At 32.3% G+C, this 17,310-nt stretch overlaps 1 protein-coding gene and 1 pseudogene across 1 annotated transcript; one reads left to right on the forward strand and one right to left on the reverse strand.

The window, feature by feature from the left end:
- The first annotated feature begins 388 nt into the window (after positions 1-388).
- On the forward strand, positions 389-1,494 carry LOC126839745 (uncharacterized; annotated as a pseudogene).
- An 11,611-nt stretch (positions 1,495-13,105) lies between these two features.
- LOC126839746 (uncharacterized) lies at positions 13,106-14,302 on the reverse strand. Its single transcript, XM_050575157.1, has 3 exons — positions 14,266-14,302; positions 13,255-13,555; positions 13,106-13,160 (listed from the first exon to the last, which is right to left on the reverse strand). The coding sequence occupies exons 1-3, from the start codon at positions 14,300-14,302 to the stop codon at positions 13,106-13,108; spliced, it is 393 nt and encodes a 130-aa protein (XP_050431114.1).
- Positions 14,303-17,310: the final 3,008 nt, after the last annotated feature.

The following is a 17,310-nucleotide window of genomic DNA, read 5'->3' on the forward strand; positions in this document are numbered from 1 at the left end:
AGGATTTAAATTATTTGTTGCGAGAACTGTTGTTAAAGTGGGAGAATGAGAATTTAACGATGAGGTGGAGGTATTGCTATTAGAATCATAATTTAAATTACTCGTGGTCTCTAGAATAGAAGTTGAAAAATCAGTTAAAATATTTTTATCATTATCTGCTTCTCAATTACTAAAATTAGAAGGTTTTATTAAATTGATTTTTGAATTTATGTGGAATGTTGTTCTAAATGTTCTTGATGTAGGGTTTCTATTTTACCCGCTTCTCTGTCTATATACCGAAAAAGTATTTTCAAGAAAATCCTGATTTAACCTAGCAGTTATAAGGTACTCAAACCAAAGTTTTTTTCGATCCTCATATTAATTTATTAAGGCTGTTATGGTCCGAACCATGCTGTTAAAACAAGGAGGACAAGTGTTACCTTTACTTGTTATTTTTTGCAAATTAAGGTTCCATTCTTTAGCTAAATTTAAAAATTCCAACACCTTTTTTTCCGACAAAGCGCTTTTTAGTGAATTTCTATCAAATAAAGAATTACTGTTTAAAGTGTCTAATAAATCATTCATATATTTTACAAATATTGCAGTGTCTTTTGCGGTGTTGAATTGCAGCTCTCCTGTAGCCATACAAGTGTGAATTGTGGAGGCTACAGAATTGCTAAAAATTTGAAATGCTAATTTGCAATTAATTTTTTGGAATAGACGTGGTTTTATATGAGAATCCGTTAATTTTGTTAATGCTTTACTTGTGTTACTATTTTTATTTATTTCATAAGTTTTAATTCCTTTCAGAGGAGATTCCTTTTAATATAAGAATGAACCCAATGCTTCATTAGCGTCTTTTTTTTTAAATTTCTGTACAAGTAGTACATAGCAATGTCCTCTTCATCACTAGAACTCGACATTTACAGTCATATGTAGAAAGTATGGACCTGAACATGGACACAGGGACGTCGACTTCAACAACTATGACCATGGCTAATATACAGACATTAGAACAAGAAATAGTTCGAATGAATTTTGTAGTCAACAAACTTACTTTAGAAGTAAATTATTTAAATTTAAGTAAAAAGTCATTTAGTAATCGTCCTAAAATGTTAGCATTTTATACTGGCTTAGAAAATATTGATCTTTTTTTTATTCATTTTAGAGGAATTTAAACCTGCACTAACTTCTAGCAACCAAAGGTTAGCTGAATTTCAAAAATTATTGTTATGTCTTATGAAGTTAAGGTTAAACATGCCATTTGTTGATTTAAGTTATAGGTTTAATATCACGTGTGGTACTGCATCAATCATTTTTCGTAAAGTTATATTTCTTTTAGAACATGCATTGAAAAAACTAATTTACTGGCCAGACAGGGAAGCATTACGCTGTTTAATGCCACGTTTATTTTTTAATGCTTTTGGTAACTCAGTTGCGGTTATCATTGATTGCTTTGAAATCGGAATTGAAAAACCCAGTTATTTAAAAGCTAAAGCACAAACTTGGTCTTAAAAAACCAAAAATATTGTTAAATATTTGATAGCTATTACACCTCAAGGGGTAGTATCATTTATATCTGAAGGATGGGGTGATAGGGTAAGTAACAAACACATAACAGAAAACTACGTTATTGAATAATTTATTACCAGGGGATGTAGTACTAGCAGATAGGGGATTCGCTATAAGTGAGAGTGTAGGTTTTTATTTTGCTACTTTAAAAACACCTGCCTTTACAAGGGGTCTTCCTCAATTACATACATATTCTATTGAACAAACAAGGAAAATAGCATCAGTTAGAATACATGTAGAACGTATAATAGGACTCACCAGATCCAAGTATAAAATTATTTATGGACATGTGCAAATTACAACTCTTAAATACCAAGATGACAACTCATGTTTGTTGGATTCAATAGTAATAGTTTGTTGTGCTCTCATTAATATGTGCAGTTCCATTGTTCCATTAGATTAAAAAATGTATGTATATATAATAATGTTGAATTATTTTTAAATCTATTTTATTTATTATTTACAGTTTGTACATTTCCATTTTTTTGTTGTTGGCCTGCGTTTGATGTCAATGCAATTATAATGGTTCCACAAGTTAGCACATCCTTCTTGAGTACACATAATAATTTTCCCTCCTGTATCATTTTTGCATGTACAGTATAGATATGGATCATTTTTGTTTACCAGATATTCTTTTAGATTACTTTTTCCAACAGATTGATGTTGATTATTAGTATAAAAACGACCAAGCAATTCAAGCAGAATAACTTCATTAACCCACTTTGATTTGTTTGAAATTTCATTGCATATTTCATTATCAATAATAACACATTCTATGTAATAATTATTTGGTGACTATATAATAAAATCTTCATACTTAAATCCACCTAAAAACATTTTTGTTTGTATCTGATAATGGTATTGGTGAAATACTATATGGACATTTTATTTCCAAGACACCAGTTCCACAACAGTCACAATGAATTATACCACCCGGACTTGCACTGATAAATGGAAAACAGGGATTTATAATAAGTCCACTATTTATAACAGACAAATTTATATGGTCACTTTTTAATTTGTTAATATAAAAATCTTTAGCTTAATTTTCATGTGTAGTTCCCCATACAGTAGCTTGATTTTTAAAAGTGTTTTCTAATGGGTAACATATTGTCTTAAGAAGGCTCTTCTCTTCTAACCAAGTCTTCCTTTTCTGGAGTTGCAGTAAGAACTTTAGATAAGCTAGTTTTTTTACCTCTTTTACCTATTTTTAAAATTTTCATATTTAATGGTGAAATCTGTTTAATAGATATTTTTATTGAAGATAGATGAGCATTTTTATTTGTAGAAGTTACATTAGTTTTTGATGTATTTGCTTCATCACACAATGTTATTTTTGTATTAGCAGTGGTTAAGTTTGCATCTTTTCCTACTTCAGACCCTCAACTACTGATGGTTCCATTATTGAGGCAGGCAAGAAATCTTTTTCAACAAATATATTTGGATTAAATGGAACAATCCCACTTATTAAATCCATTTTCTGCTTTCCCTATTGTTGCAATGTGGACAAAAGCATTTTTAAATATTCCTGCAACGTCATAAGGTGTAATTTTTTCATGCCCGTTATTTCTTAGAAATAAATCACATTGATTGGCATATGATTTTTTTAGTGGACCATAAACTGTTAAGTCTAATGGTTGTAGCTTATGGGATGTATGAGGAGGAAAAGATAGCATTATCACACCATTTTCTCGACAAAAATTATAACTTGACAAAGTAGTGTGGCTGTTATGGTTATCTAACATAAAAGTAAAGGATTGTCTTTAGAAGCAGAAGTTATTTTAACAAAATGTTTCAACCACACCAAAAATAACTCTTCATTTATCCACCCTTTTTTTGAACATTCATATACAGCACCAGTAGGACTATTTTTACATAACTGGTCGGACATCCGCTCACGAGGAAAAATGAACATTGGTGGTATATTGTGTCCAGTAGCACTTACTGCACAAACGACCGTTATATTTTTACCCCTTTCCCAGCTTACAGCTTTGCCAAGTTGTTTCACTCCTTTTGGACCTACAATTGTATATGGAGTAGGATCAGTAGAGATGCCTGTCTCGTCCACATTTAAATTCGATGAGGCTGAAATCTATGTTTCACAAAAACACCATTTAAATTTTCAAAAAATGCAGCTACAGAGCAGTTTTATTAAACGCTGCAATTTTTACCTAAACTGGTAGCTTCTGGTTTACGTATACTCAGTTTAGGGTGACGTTGCAAAAACGACCGAAACCAATCTGGTCCAGCACTTTCTTTTTCTTTATTAAATACATTTTGTATATGGTTTTGTTGAGCAAATTCATAGGCTATTTTACGTAGGTTTCAGGCGCGGATCCAGCTTGTGTTAAATAATAATTTATCTCGTTTAAATAATATTCTTAATAATAATTTTGGAAATGTTAAGTTTACATGAATAGAAAACCTATTCGTTATAGAATATAAATTATTTTTTTATGGACTGTTTGGAGAGTTCTAGTGACCATTTTTTATTTTATATTTCACGTACACAATTAAGCTATTTTTTTAGTAATTTAAACGGCTCGTATTTTGTAAATATCATACCAATTTTCAAAATTATTTTCTCCCATCTTTTATGAAAAAAACAATCTCTATAAAAAGGCTGTTGTAATATATTTAAAAATTAATTTTTTGGGGAAAAAACCCATTGCTCTCACATTGAGTTAATGTTTTGTTGTTTATAACAATTTATTGGAAAAAGTGGTAATTGATAAAAGTTGTAGCAACCCCGCCCGTAGCCCAAATCGTCGAACTGCTGATAAGGGACACACGTATTGACAACGAAATTCTCGGACCTCCGTTTGTTAAATTTTTATCCGTTTACATCTTTGTACCTACGAATGTTGACGTCTAGTCTATACCGTGTTTCTTCTAATTTCTGCGTTGTTCGATGTGAATTATAATTATTGCGATCATGGTCTTTCTTTTTGTTGGAAATCATTCGGTAGATCGTTGTGTGTACATGGCGGCTCCGAACTCGGCTACAGCCAGCGTATTATTATACTTTTTCAAAACAATCATAACACCTATCCTACTCGCGTTAATAACGTTTGGTTTGCATATTACATATAACGATGTTTACAATGGGCTATAAAATGTTAGACGTACACGAAAAATAATGGACGTCAATTTATGAAAAAATGCACGTCGAATAGTTCTTGGAAACGGTTTGACGTTAACATGTATGTCATTTTATTCTTTAAAATAACACAACACAGTGGTAGTATGTAAATTCATCATAATACCTATAACATTTATCTGCATATAAACGTTTGACTTGTGTATGTGGTGTTTTTTGAGCTACAATTCATGTAAAAAAAAAACAACTCGATATTGTACAGTGTACTGTCTGCCATTTGTAGTAAAAAAAAAAACGATATTATGAATTTATAATGGGTGAAATAACTTGGTCACATAATAAACACCGCATTGGTGAATTGTACTTGAAATATGTATCAATATTTTAAGTGTACGTTCAATGTTCGTTAACTATAAAATTGGACTAGCCGACATTATTGAATCTAAACAAAATTTCTACCATATTGATGTATTATTTATTTGTTGAATTTATAATGTCGTTTACAGTGTAAATGTGGGTAGTATGTACATGTTTATGACTACAATTCAGAGGTGCTGAAAAAAAAGCTTGAATAGTGGTAATGATGTACATTGTAAATTATGATTATAATATAGATTATTAAATTTAAGTGCCCTATAACACCAAAATTACTTAATGATAATGTACTATTTCCATCCAATAGTACATTTTAACATAACCGTAACGTTAAAATAATTTTGAACAAATTTATTTAAAATGCACTTATTCCACCTTTCCACCAGATAGTAAATACTATGATTTAAATGTAATTGTATGGTCAAAATAGAATTGATGTATGACTAGCGATGTTGACTTTAGTTTGTTTTATTACATATTGCCTAAAAAATTATTATACAGTTTTCGGTTAACATGCTTATCATACTTGTAGCATAAATAACAATGTTTTTTATTATACAATGTGAATTTGAATACAACAAAAATAAAACTGAATAGTGTAGTATAGTAAGATAAATACGGTGAATATTGGTAAAAGGAACTACAGCCAATGCTATTTTTTTTTTATTTTGCCTAAAAAATACTATTAACAAGCATTCTAATACCATTATTGGTTGTTGTCAGACAACTAAGTGTTATGTAATTATGTACAGTTGGTATATTTTGTATTATATTGACTCTTAAAATATATAGATAATAGTTTGGCCCAAGCAAAAACTTTTCATACAAAAATCAACGTTACTAATGATACAAGTGTATACATTAGATGCGCTTACGGTATCAACAGTTGGAAATATAATGTGTATGAATGATGATTAGCAGGTCACATGATCTTGCCATCGGGCGAATGACAGTAATCGCAAGCAGGGTATCTAGCTACGCCGGGTTTGGAGTGACTTATGTTAACTTAGATTTTTGAACAGGTATTACAATGTAACGTTGTGAATTAACAGTTTATCCCAAGCGGGAGACTTAATCTTTAATATGATACCACATAGTCGATTTTAGTTAAGTATAAAGGGTGAAAAAGAGTTTGAAACAAAAAGACCTTTATATGTATCGTTTGTTGTAAAAGTGAAGTATCTCCTTGTAGTTTAATTTTAAAATAATGATGACCTTTTTGTTAAATAGTGAATAGGAAAACAAATACAATTATTAATTCAGTGATTTCGATTATTTTTTTTGCATTTATTTATTGCTTCTCTTTTATTATGAAAGATATGACTAAATATGACTCTATTAAGTAAAAATATGGATATTTTAAAGATTTGAATTTACCCCACTTTTACAATAAACGTCCCATATATGTATATTATGGCTTTTTAAAAATTAATTATAACATTATAAGTAAAATCGTTTTTATATTTAGTCCGAAATTAGGAAATCTTAAGATATTTAGATACATTTAGCACAAACCAATTACAACGCACCAATTATTATTTTTTTTAAATAATTTAGTATACTTAATTACTTAAAAATTTAATTTTATCGTACTTGTACACATGATTACATTAAACATTTTGTGATTGCTGCAAACGTGGTGACAAGACACGAGGTGTTCAAGTTACGAGGGCTGGGCTCGTTTAATTGTGTGAAATAATTGCTCAATGTGCTCAATCTTTTCCATAAAATCCTATTCCTCGATTTACAAAGTGTTATGCTAGCTTTAGAAAACAGTCTTTCCGAAGGTTACAGATGTACCCATAATATATAAATATTTTCTAGCAAGTGGATATAAATCCGGAAAAACTGTTTTCATATATTCCATGGGTTATTCTTTTAAAGATAATATAGGCTGGGCTAGGTAGGCATTGTCTATAGTCGGTTCTGTGGAATCTCTTGATTGTTTTTTTTTATACTTGTGCACCAACTTTTAATGGTGCTCCCATAAATCGTAGCTGTCTTGTAATACATCTTCATCTACACTTGAACAATCAGTTGAACTAGTTTTTTGTATTGAATTTTTGGCAGGCTAGTGGATCTCTAAAATGTAATTTCTTAAACCGAGGGTCTAAAATTGTAGCTATTGGAAACTTATAATTCAAGTCCAATTTCTAAGTTCGGTTCTAATGATTCAATTTCAATAGTGTCACAATTCAACAATGACATTATCTTACTAACAACAACATATTTTTCACCAGACTTTCTAATGTAAGCTTCTCAAACGGCCGTAATATATTTTAATATTGTTTCCCGTAATTGTTTGAGTTCTCTGGCTGTGAGCATTTCTGGACCGGATGGTGTTTGGAAAAGTACATCAGAAATAAGTTTTGACAGGATTAAAAACCTGTCAATCATGTAAAATGTACTGTTCCATCTTGTCTTGACTCCGCTCAAGCATGCGCACTCGATGCTCAAGTGCGGCCCCTAGGCTTAATTGAAGATTCGGTTGCGTTGAGGCGGGCCGACGCGACCCAGAACCATCCCTGTCGCTCCTATCGTCTCCGGTGTTGTTGTTATTTGAGTAATTGATGAATTTGGTTTCTCAACAAAACATTGTGGTTTTTCTTCTTTCTCGGGTGACAGATATCTCGTACATTTTTTATTTTGCTGGCAGACCCCACACCATATAGTTCTATCCAAGTGCTAATGTATTTTTGGGCACTTTGGTACAGAGAATCCTTTTTTTTATGTTTTACTTTTTTCTATTCTGTTCCAGGCTCACTTTTTCAGTTTTAGGCATTTCTTCAACAGATGTATTTGCCAGTCGTATTTCCCATGGGTAATATTATACATATTGGGTAATACTTACTTGTAATATTGGCTGAGCTGGTCCTGTTTTAATTGTTACTATGTCTGATGGTAGTGATGGACTAAATTAACTAAAAGATTTTCCTTCGTCTATTGGTAAACTATCAGGAACTGAGGGTCCAGGGACTAATAAGTTGGAATCGGGTTGACTGCTATCTGACCCACTAGGAATACCAAATCAAATGATTTAAATTTAAATTAAAGTTTAGTAATTGCTTTTATGCAATTCAGTACTTATGAACTGTAATAAATAATAACTAGTGACTTTGAATACCAAAAAATGTTACCTTGCTTCTTTTTTATATTAAAAATACTTAATATATTTTTCTCAATTTGAACAATATTTGAAATATTTATGTTATATTATATATTATATATTATATAATATATATATATATATATATATTCCTGCTCTATGGGCCATTAAGGCCTTTTGCAGCTTCTACTAAGCCCCTCCACCTGTCACGGTCAATAGCAGTCTCGAAGCTTGCTGCTCCGTCCACCATTCTCACATCTGCATTGACTCTATCCCGCCATCGTTGCCGAGGTCTTCCCCTAGGGCGCTTACCAGTTGGGTTATTAATCAGTACTTTGCGAATTAAGCTTCCCTCGGCTCGTCACACATGACCCACCCATTCTAGGCGCCTGGCTTTTGGTATTTTTTCTCCTCTCATAATCTCCAGTTAATTCATTTCTCACCGGTCCGTATATTTTCCTCAGCACCTTCCTCTCGAAGATGAGAAGATTCTCCTGATCTCCTTGAGTTGTCGACCACGTCTCACAGGCATATGTCACTATTGGGCGTAAGTAAGCTAAATATATTTTTTCCTTTGCCGCCCATGATAGCATTCTTGAACTTAACAGTTTATTCAGTGAGAAATATGCACGATTCGCCGAGTTTATCCTAAGTTTAACTTCATTGTGCATATCGTTTTTATGATTGATGTTCACTCCTAAATATTTAAAGTCATCGACCTGTTCAAAGGTGTATGGTCCCACCACCAAATCGTTCTTAATAGGCGTGTGGCGTGCCATTAGCATGTATTTTGTTTTTGCTTCGTTAATTATAAGGCCCATATTCCGACTGGATGCAATTAATTTTTCCAAGGTGTGTACAACCTCCTGGCGACTATTTCCTAATATGACAACGTCATCCGCATACGCCAACATTATCATATTTTCATTAAGCTCCATTACTCGGTCTTCCCCTACATCTCTAACGACTTTTTCAAGAGCGAGGTTAAACAATTATATAATAATAATTAATATCATATAAATAATAAATTACTATATAAACCACACACACCATTTTATATATATGTAGATATATATACACTTATACAGGGTGGCCCACAAAGAGTTGACAAATTAAATAACTTTTGTTCTAGTGAATATTTTTGAGATTTTTTTTTAAATAAGATACTCATTTGTGCTATAAGCACCACCTTGTTATTGCACTTACCTGTTTTACTTTTTTAATAATATTTTTATTTTTTTTTCAAGATAGCCATTTTATTCAAAATAATTGGTAAAAAAAATTTGTATTTTTATTCATCCGTTCAAAAGTTATACTCATTTTAAAGTGAGGATGACTGATGACGGGAGGTGGAGTGTGGTAGAGTAAACCGCGTAGGGTTATTTTTATCTGCGCGCGTCCTTTTTCTTACTCCTGATATTTAAGGAAGGTAAACGTCACCGTCTAATAAAAGCGTAACGCTCCAACATACATTAGCCAAGGCTCAAGTCTGCTAGGACTGTTAAAAACGGACGCTAATACTTGATAATAATCAGTGTGTGTGTGTGTAACAGAATTTTCTCCAAAGCATTAATATCTGCACCTGAAAAATATTCAATAGTAATTTACAAATCTATCGATCTAAACTACAAAACCAAAACTACGAATTACATATCAGTTTTTTCTGGAAACATTGATAAATTCCAATAGTTGTGCCGAACACATAAGTAGTCGCGGCGGTACATCTATGGAAATAAGCCACTTTTATGTCGTTTCCACCAAAAGTTTCAAATCTGTACAATTAGAATATGTACACATAAATAACATACTTATTATTTTTAAGCAAAAATTACTTTACAAAAATTACGGATAACTTTTCAAATAACATACATTAGCCAAGGCCCAAGTCTGTTAGAACTGTTAAAAACAGACGCTAATACTTAATAATGTACATGACCAGTGCGTGTGTGACGGAATTTTAAACTATTCGGTATTTACTTGTCTAGAACAACTAGTTATCACCCACAATCAAACGGTCTTGTTGAACGTTAGCACGGCTCTTTTAAAACTGCCATTATGTGCCACGGAGATTCTACTTGGTCAGACGCATTACCATTAGTACTCCTTAGTCTACTCACTGCCTGGAAAGCTGATCTCCAATCTTCAGTCTTCAGTTGCAGAGCTAGTGTACGGAGAGACATTGCAAGTTCCTGGTAAGTTATCTCCTGTCAATCTCTCCTAAACCTTCAGACTTTGTGGCAAATCTCCGAACCGTAATTTCCAAACTCCGTCTTGTCCCAGCATCACGTCACTCGAAAAGTCGCATATTTGTTCATCAGGATCTAGAAATATGCACTTGTCATGCTACGCACCGATCTGGTTCGAACTCCTTTTCAGCCACCTTACACTGGACCTCATCCTGTTCTAAACCGTGGTGATAAGACTTTCGTAATTTAGGTTAAGGACAAGAAGTCGACCGTATCCATTGACCGCCTTAAACAGCGCGCACACCAAGTACGTTCCGTTACGTCACGTCACTATACGTCTTGGAGACGGTTTGGAACGTGACGTGACGGAACAGTGCAAAGTCGCACACTAGATGCGTCTCCTTCCGTCTGGTTTGTGTTGCCTTCCCAGAGAATCGTCATTCTACGTTTGAATTTGTTGCTGTGCGATGTGTGTTTTGTTAATTATAATATAGTTTTTAAAGTGAATTTCGTTATTTAAACTTTACCATGGACATTTCTTCCGACGAGGAACTTATTGTAATGGCGTGTATTGCAGAAGAGGAAGAGAAAGGTATGGGTCCATAACATAAATTTAAAAAGAAATGAGCACGGAGAATTCCATACTCTATTTCCAGACCTTCTTCAGGATGAAGCAAAATTTTTTAAGTACTTCCGGATGAGTTCGCAAAAGTTTTTTGAATTGCTTAACATGCTGCCGCAACTACAAAACCAAGATACAAACTTCAGACTCTGTATTCCACCGGATGAAAGACAGACTATCACCCTAAAGTAAGTTAAAATAATAAAAGAGTATAAATAAAAACGAAAAAATATAATACATAAGTAATGTATAATATACCAAACATATTATTACTGCTTACTAAGCAGTGCTAAGCACTAAAGCATTAAAATAACTGATAAGTGTTTAAAACTTAAACTTTTTTGTAATAATACCTAATTTTTTAATTTTTTAGAATTTAGAATAGTGTAAAAATTAATAATAGTGAAGAATTAAAAATAAATTAAGAATAGGATAAATATTATTTAAAAATAGTGTAAATTTTAATTCACTATTAGCCGGAGAAACAGTTTGAGCATGCGTCATAATTGTTATTTCATCGAGAGAGTTGTTATGTGGCGAAGTAAAAGAAGTATTTTGCTCGCTAGACAAATACGCCCTCATCTCCAAATCAGAAAGCAATGCAGCTATCTTAGCTTTTGCTTCAATTTGGAGGATGGGTGGTAGTCTCTTAGTCGTTGCCTCCATAGCAACAAAAAATGACCCAATATGGTCAAGAGGCGCTTCTACCTTGGCTTTTTTTGAAGCAAGATAGGTTGTAGAACTTGGGCAGTCGTTGGTTGTTGAGAACGCTTATGAAATTTCTTATCTGAGTTGTTTTCTTGATTAACGGCAATAATAGAAGTTGGCGAAGAAGGAGAACTTGTAGAAGGAGTTGGCGAGGGAAATGTGATTGCACATGATGAACATGGAAAAAGTAGTTCATCCGAATCTTCAAAAACTGGACTATTTTCAACAATATGCGCATCGTTGTTGTCGGGAGCTAGGTTTGATTTTTGTGTCCTTTCCTTCATATGAGGTAATAAAAAAGCCCAAGTGCCCTCATATCTCCATTTGCACCGATTTTCTGCACCCTGACCACTAACAGTTTTTTTTTTAAATTACGTTTCGCCGAAACTGGTCGCGAAGACTGGTCCAACGTTTTTTGCATTCTATGACTGAAAAGTCACATATTGAAAATAAATATACGTATTATAAATATATGTAGTATTTATATACTTAATTATTTAAAATTAAAAAATAATTCATAAAAAAAAAATAAGAATTAACTATACAAATTTTTTTTAATTGATAAATTGATCAAAATATGTTTTGTTGCTTGATATATTAGTTAAACTGGTTTTTTTATTTTAAAATTTCCTTCTTAAGTTAATTAATTTTTTTCAGATTTTTGGGTTATGGAGACTATTTCAACTATTTCATTTAGCTATCGGATTGGCGAATCTACGGTTCGCAAAATAATTTATGAAACATGCGAAGTCCTATGGCTTACCTTATTACAAGCCCATTCAATTCAACTAAATGCATCCCAGCAAAACCAGCTAAAGAAGAATTTCCTAGATCGTTCATTGACGATCGGTAACAACTTGCTCAGGTCGTCGTGTCCGTTTTACCAAGTTCTTTCAAGCATAGCAACTCGAAAAAAAAACTCCAAGAAAACCGTTAATAAGGACCATAAAATTAAATTTAAATCATAGTATTTACTATCTGGTGGAAAGGTGGAATAAGTGCATTTGAAATAAATTTGTTCAAAATTATTTTAATGTTACGGTTATGTCAAAATGTATTATTGGATGGAAATAGTACATTATCCTTAAGTAATCTTGGTTATATGGCACTTCAATTTATAATCTTTGTAATCATAATTGATTATGTACATATTACCGCTATTTAAGCGTTTTTCCAGTACCGCTGTATTGTTGTTATAAACATCTACATACTACCCAAATTTACACTGTAAACGACATTATGGATTCAACAAATAAATAATACATCAATAAGGTACAATCAAGTACAATTCACCAATGCGGTGTTTATTGTGTGACCAAGTTATTTCACCCATTATAAATTCATAATATCGTTTTTTTTATACTACAAATGAAAAAAACAGTACAGTACAATATCGTGTTGTTTTTTTTTAAACATGAATTGTAGCTCAAAAAACACCACATGCACAAGTCGAACGTTTATATGCAGATAAATCCGAAAGTATTTTCTATCGTTCTTCTTGCTCTGCTTAACCTAAATAATCATTGATTAAATACTTAAACTGCAATATGGCTTAAAAATGTCATCTCAAACTTATAATTGATATTAAATAAATTGTAGTTTTTACCTGTAATTGAACACTTCTTCATTTTTTAGCAAAATGGACTTACCCCTACCAGAATAAGGCCTTATCAAATTTTCCAAAAGAGGGAACGCTTCATCGCCAACAACATAAAACGGTAGGCGTCCATTTACACGGTCCAACCATTCTGGATCAGGTAAGTCCATTAAATTTTGCGTTATTGCTTTGCCAATATTGCTGTTCCTAAAAACACCACCATCGCTACATCTTCTTGGTGCACCAATATCAACCAACAGGAAGTTGTAATTGGCATCGCACAATGCCAGGAAAATTATACTATGCGACCCTTTGTAATTGAAATTTATAGAGCCACTATTTCGAAAAGCCTAAAACATAATTAGTTATGGTAAGTGAAAAGTAAGTATCTAGTTATAGCATATTATTATTAAACATTTAACTATTTCAAGTGACTTATTTAATATGTTCTGGAAGTAATTTGAAATTAAAATAGTATGTTTCAATTGAAAAACTGGTTGAATAAGTAATAACCCAATTATTTATACAGAATTCAATATTTATAGAGATGTTATCAAAGAAAACATTGCGAGTTGATGTAATACATTTTTGTCAGTAGTAACATTATTATTATTCTGTAGGGGAGGATGGTGGTAGCCTGCACGTGGCCCTCCCTGCATGCGTTAGTCTTATATTTACCGAGATTTGAGGATTTCAGTATTTGACTAACGTATCAATACCACCATCAGGCGCTACACTAATGAAATAAATAAATAAATTGGCCATACATGTTTTAATTTAAATTATAGGACTTTGTTATGAATAGAATAAAATTTACTTGATGTATTATATGTTTCCCGTCAATAGCAGCAAGGCAATGGGGTAGGTTCCATTTATCTTTGAACTCTATTGCACTTTTTTTCTAACTCATCTTGGATGGAGTAAATAAAACCTTTAAATATTTATTATACTACAACGTTTACACTAAAATAATCACATTCAAGTATATAAAATATATTCTATCATTAACTAAATTCTAACCTTCTTTTTGAGAACTGTCCAAAGTACGTTGCAACATTCTGGTATAATCTTTGAAATAGTACTCTGACCAATTCTAAAAGAATATACTAGTGACATCATACTATCACCTGAAGCCAAGTATCTAAATAATAGTAATTTTAGATTATGAATTAATTTCTGTATCCTTAGTGTATGTATAATTTTTATTTAACTTAAGCCTATATTTAATACTAAATTAACTAAATTTATTATAATTAAATTTGTAGACCATGTTTACACTTTTAACGCACCCCAAGGTACATGTTGAAATTTCCCCAACAGAAAGAGTGTCCTTCCGAAAATATGGCAGTCTTTGTAGATGAGGACCTACAATACACACAAGCTCTTCTAATGTTGTGGAATTCATGCGAAGAAAGTTGTGGTAATGTGCTGAACTGGATAGCTGTTGTTCGGCTATGCAATATTCTGTTATCTCCTTAAGATGGATGTTCTTTCAATAATGGTCGAACATGCCATCTCCTTTTCGAACTGAGTATAATTATATTAAATTGTTAATTAATGCACTATGAGGTTTATTGTTAACTTTAAGATCTTATATTATGTACAATATTACTTGGTTTCTTTTTTAGTCGAATTCCATAAGTACAATAGTACTATTTTACGTCTATATAAACTTAAATCGTAATTGTACTTTTCGACTTCGTGTTGACGTCTCATTTTTAATTCTAAGAAAAAATCTCACTAGTACAACAACTCACAATAAGTACAAATTAATTGTATTATTCATTTTTAGTCGTTAAAAATAATGTATTAATAATGGACAAACAACACAAACTTAAATTGAATTTCTAATACTAATTTATGATATATCATCAATAAAAGAAAATTTTGTTAACATAATTTTGAGTAGTTATTTTATCAAATTTAAATTTCGCGGGTTTGCCTCTATGGTATTCCCTGATTAAGTAACCACGATTAGTGATTACCAAGGTGGTATTGAACAGTTACCATTAGTAACCATTAGTGGCCACGCCCACTTCTTAAATCGCACGACACGTCAGACGACGGAGCTGTGATACCGGCTTAAAACAAAAATGTTATCACGTGGTCAACAAACCCTGGGCGGTCAAACAGATGCGGTTTGCCAAAGACGACTGTCAACGGTTTTGTTTCCCTGGCATCGAATCGCATATGAATGCAAGACAGCGTGTAAGCAATTTTTTATTCATTCTAACAAACATTCATCACTGACAAACGAACAAAATTCTACTGGAAGACTTGGCCATGGCAGTTTTGTTCCGGTTTGATGGCAAACATTCCATTTGAGATAAACGGGTAAGTCGCTTGTTGAGTTGGCATTCAAGTATAAGTTTAAGTTTGCAACCAAAAATTAAATTACCTAACTAAATAAATTACATGGAATGCTGTTGTACAGGGTCAACTTGTCTGGCTCGTGGGAGTGGACTGCGTTTCGGTTAATTGCCGAAGCATGTCCTTTGCTGTTTGCCAAATGGCCCATGGTGCGGTATGGTGGCATAGCCATGGTGGCCACGGCGACAGGCGTGACGGCTGCCTTAGACCAACTAGTATCGATAGCGGTGAACCAGACGGCCAAAAGAGAACTGGAAGCTGACAGCTATGACCAGGAGCCAATAGCGGCCAGTTGGGTGGACCATAATCAGGCGATCGATGTGTTGGTTAAATTATCGGAGGACGAGTCGATGTTTAATCCGTTCTTATGGCGGATGTACCCGCATCCACCAAGTTACATCTGCTGCATGCACTTTCTCAAACACAAGGCACATGTTGATCTGATCAGTAAAGCCAACAACTGCGATGTCAGAAAGAAAAAATCAAAATTAAAGCACACTATGCAATGTTCAACTATGATAGTAAATTTCCATAAAAAAAAACATTTTTCAGCCGAGTCTGCAACCACGAAAGAGCATTTTAAACTAACTAAACTAAGAAATTAATAAAATAAATTTAAAAAAAAATCATTATTATTATTAAGATGTTGTTATAACAATAAAAAAATGTAACTATGAAAATCTATATTTATTTATTTATTTGGGTAAACGCCCAAGAGGGCTCAAGTACAATAATAATCTTAGCTTAAATCATCATCATCATCAAGCTTAACGGACCTTTAAGGCCCAACGCTGCCATCATGAGATGGTTTCTTGACGAACAATTAATCTTAGCTTAAATACAAGATAATAATTTAAAAACAAGATGTGAATTGGAATTTAAGTATAATAAAAAGAAAAAAATATAATAAGAAACTAATAAAAAGACCTAGATAACACTAACTGGCTGAAAAACAATTTTTTGTAGAATACAAATCTCTAATATTAAATAAATCAAAATTTTTCATCACGTTACATTCTCTAGCTATACGGTCAAGGGGATTATTGGAACCATATGATGTACGATGGAAAAGAATTTCAAAGCTATATATAAAATAAAAAAAAAGTCACTTATTTGTGAGAGTAGTGTAATCAAAAAATCTCTAATTTCGGAACATTTAATTTTAATTTATTTTTTCTTTAAATAAAATATATGACTTTCCCGAGGAAATTTACTAGCAGCTAAAATATAAATGAAAAAAATTGTATCAAAGATCATTTTTTTGGCTGCCAGAGAAACGTGTGAGATATGATTATGTTGAGTATACGCACCAACGACCGATTGCTTCATTAGTAATGATTAAAATCATAATGTGCCAGAGCTAAGACATGATAATGTCAAAAAGGGCTTCCTTATCTACTTGACTATAATCAATTTCAGCAGAATTTAATGTGCGTGAAGCAAATACAATTAGATGCTCTTAGTTGTTTTCAACGGTTTAGGATAATATGGACCCTATACCATATTAAGATGCATCATTAGTTAAAATTGTAGGTCTATTAGGATAAAAATGTTTCAGAACCCTATCTGATATACATTTTTTTTTGATTCTAAGAAATAGATCTTCACATTCTTTATTAAAATTAAATTTAACAACTTTTTTAAAATATTTGAAAGTGGAGCCTGAATAGTTGCCAGAATAGGTATTAATTTCCT

The sequence above is a fragment of the Adelges cooleyi genome, unplaced genomic scaffold, assembly GCF_023614345.1.
Source record: "Adelges cooleyi isolate 19-005CV unplaced genomic scaffold, UGA_ACOO_1.1 ACOO_flye_CR_arks_rails_tigmint_CR_PRNA_307, whole genome shotgun sequence".
NCBI lineage: Eukaryota > Metazoa > Arthropoda > Insecta > Hemiptera > Adelgidae > Adelges > Adelges cooleyi.

Excerpts from the sequence above, each read along its gene's own strand:
- LOC126839746 (XM_050575157.1), bottom strand. The coding sequence starts at position 14,302 with ATGTTGCAACGTACTTTGGACAGTTCTCAAAAAGAAG. Across the intron at positions 13,556-14,265 it reads GGACAGTTCTCAAAAAGAAG|GGTCGCATAGTATAATTTTC; the intron begins GTTAGAATTTAG and ends TCAATTACAAAG. Across the intron at positions 13,161-13,254 it reads GAAGAAGTGTTCAATTACAG|GTTAAGCAGAGCAAGAAGAA; the intron begins GTAAAAACTACA and ends ATGATTATTTAG.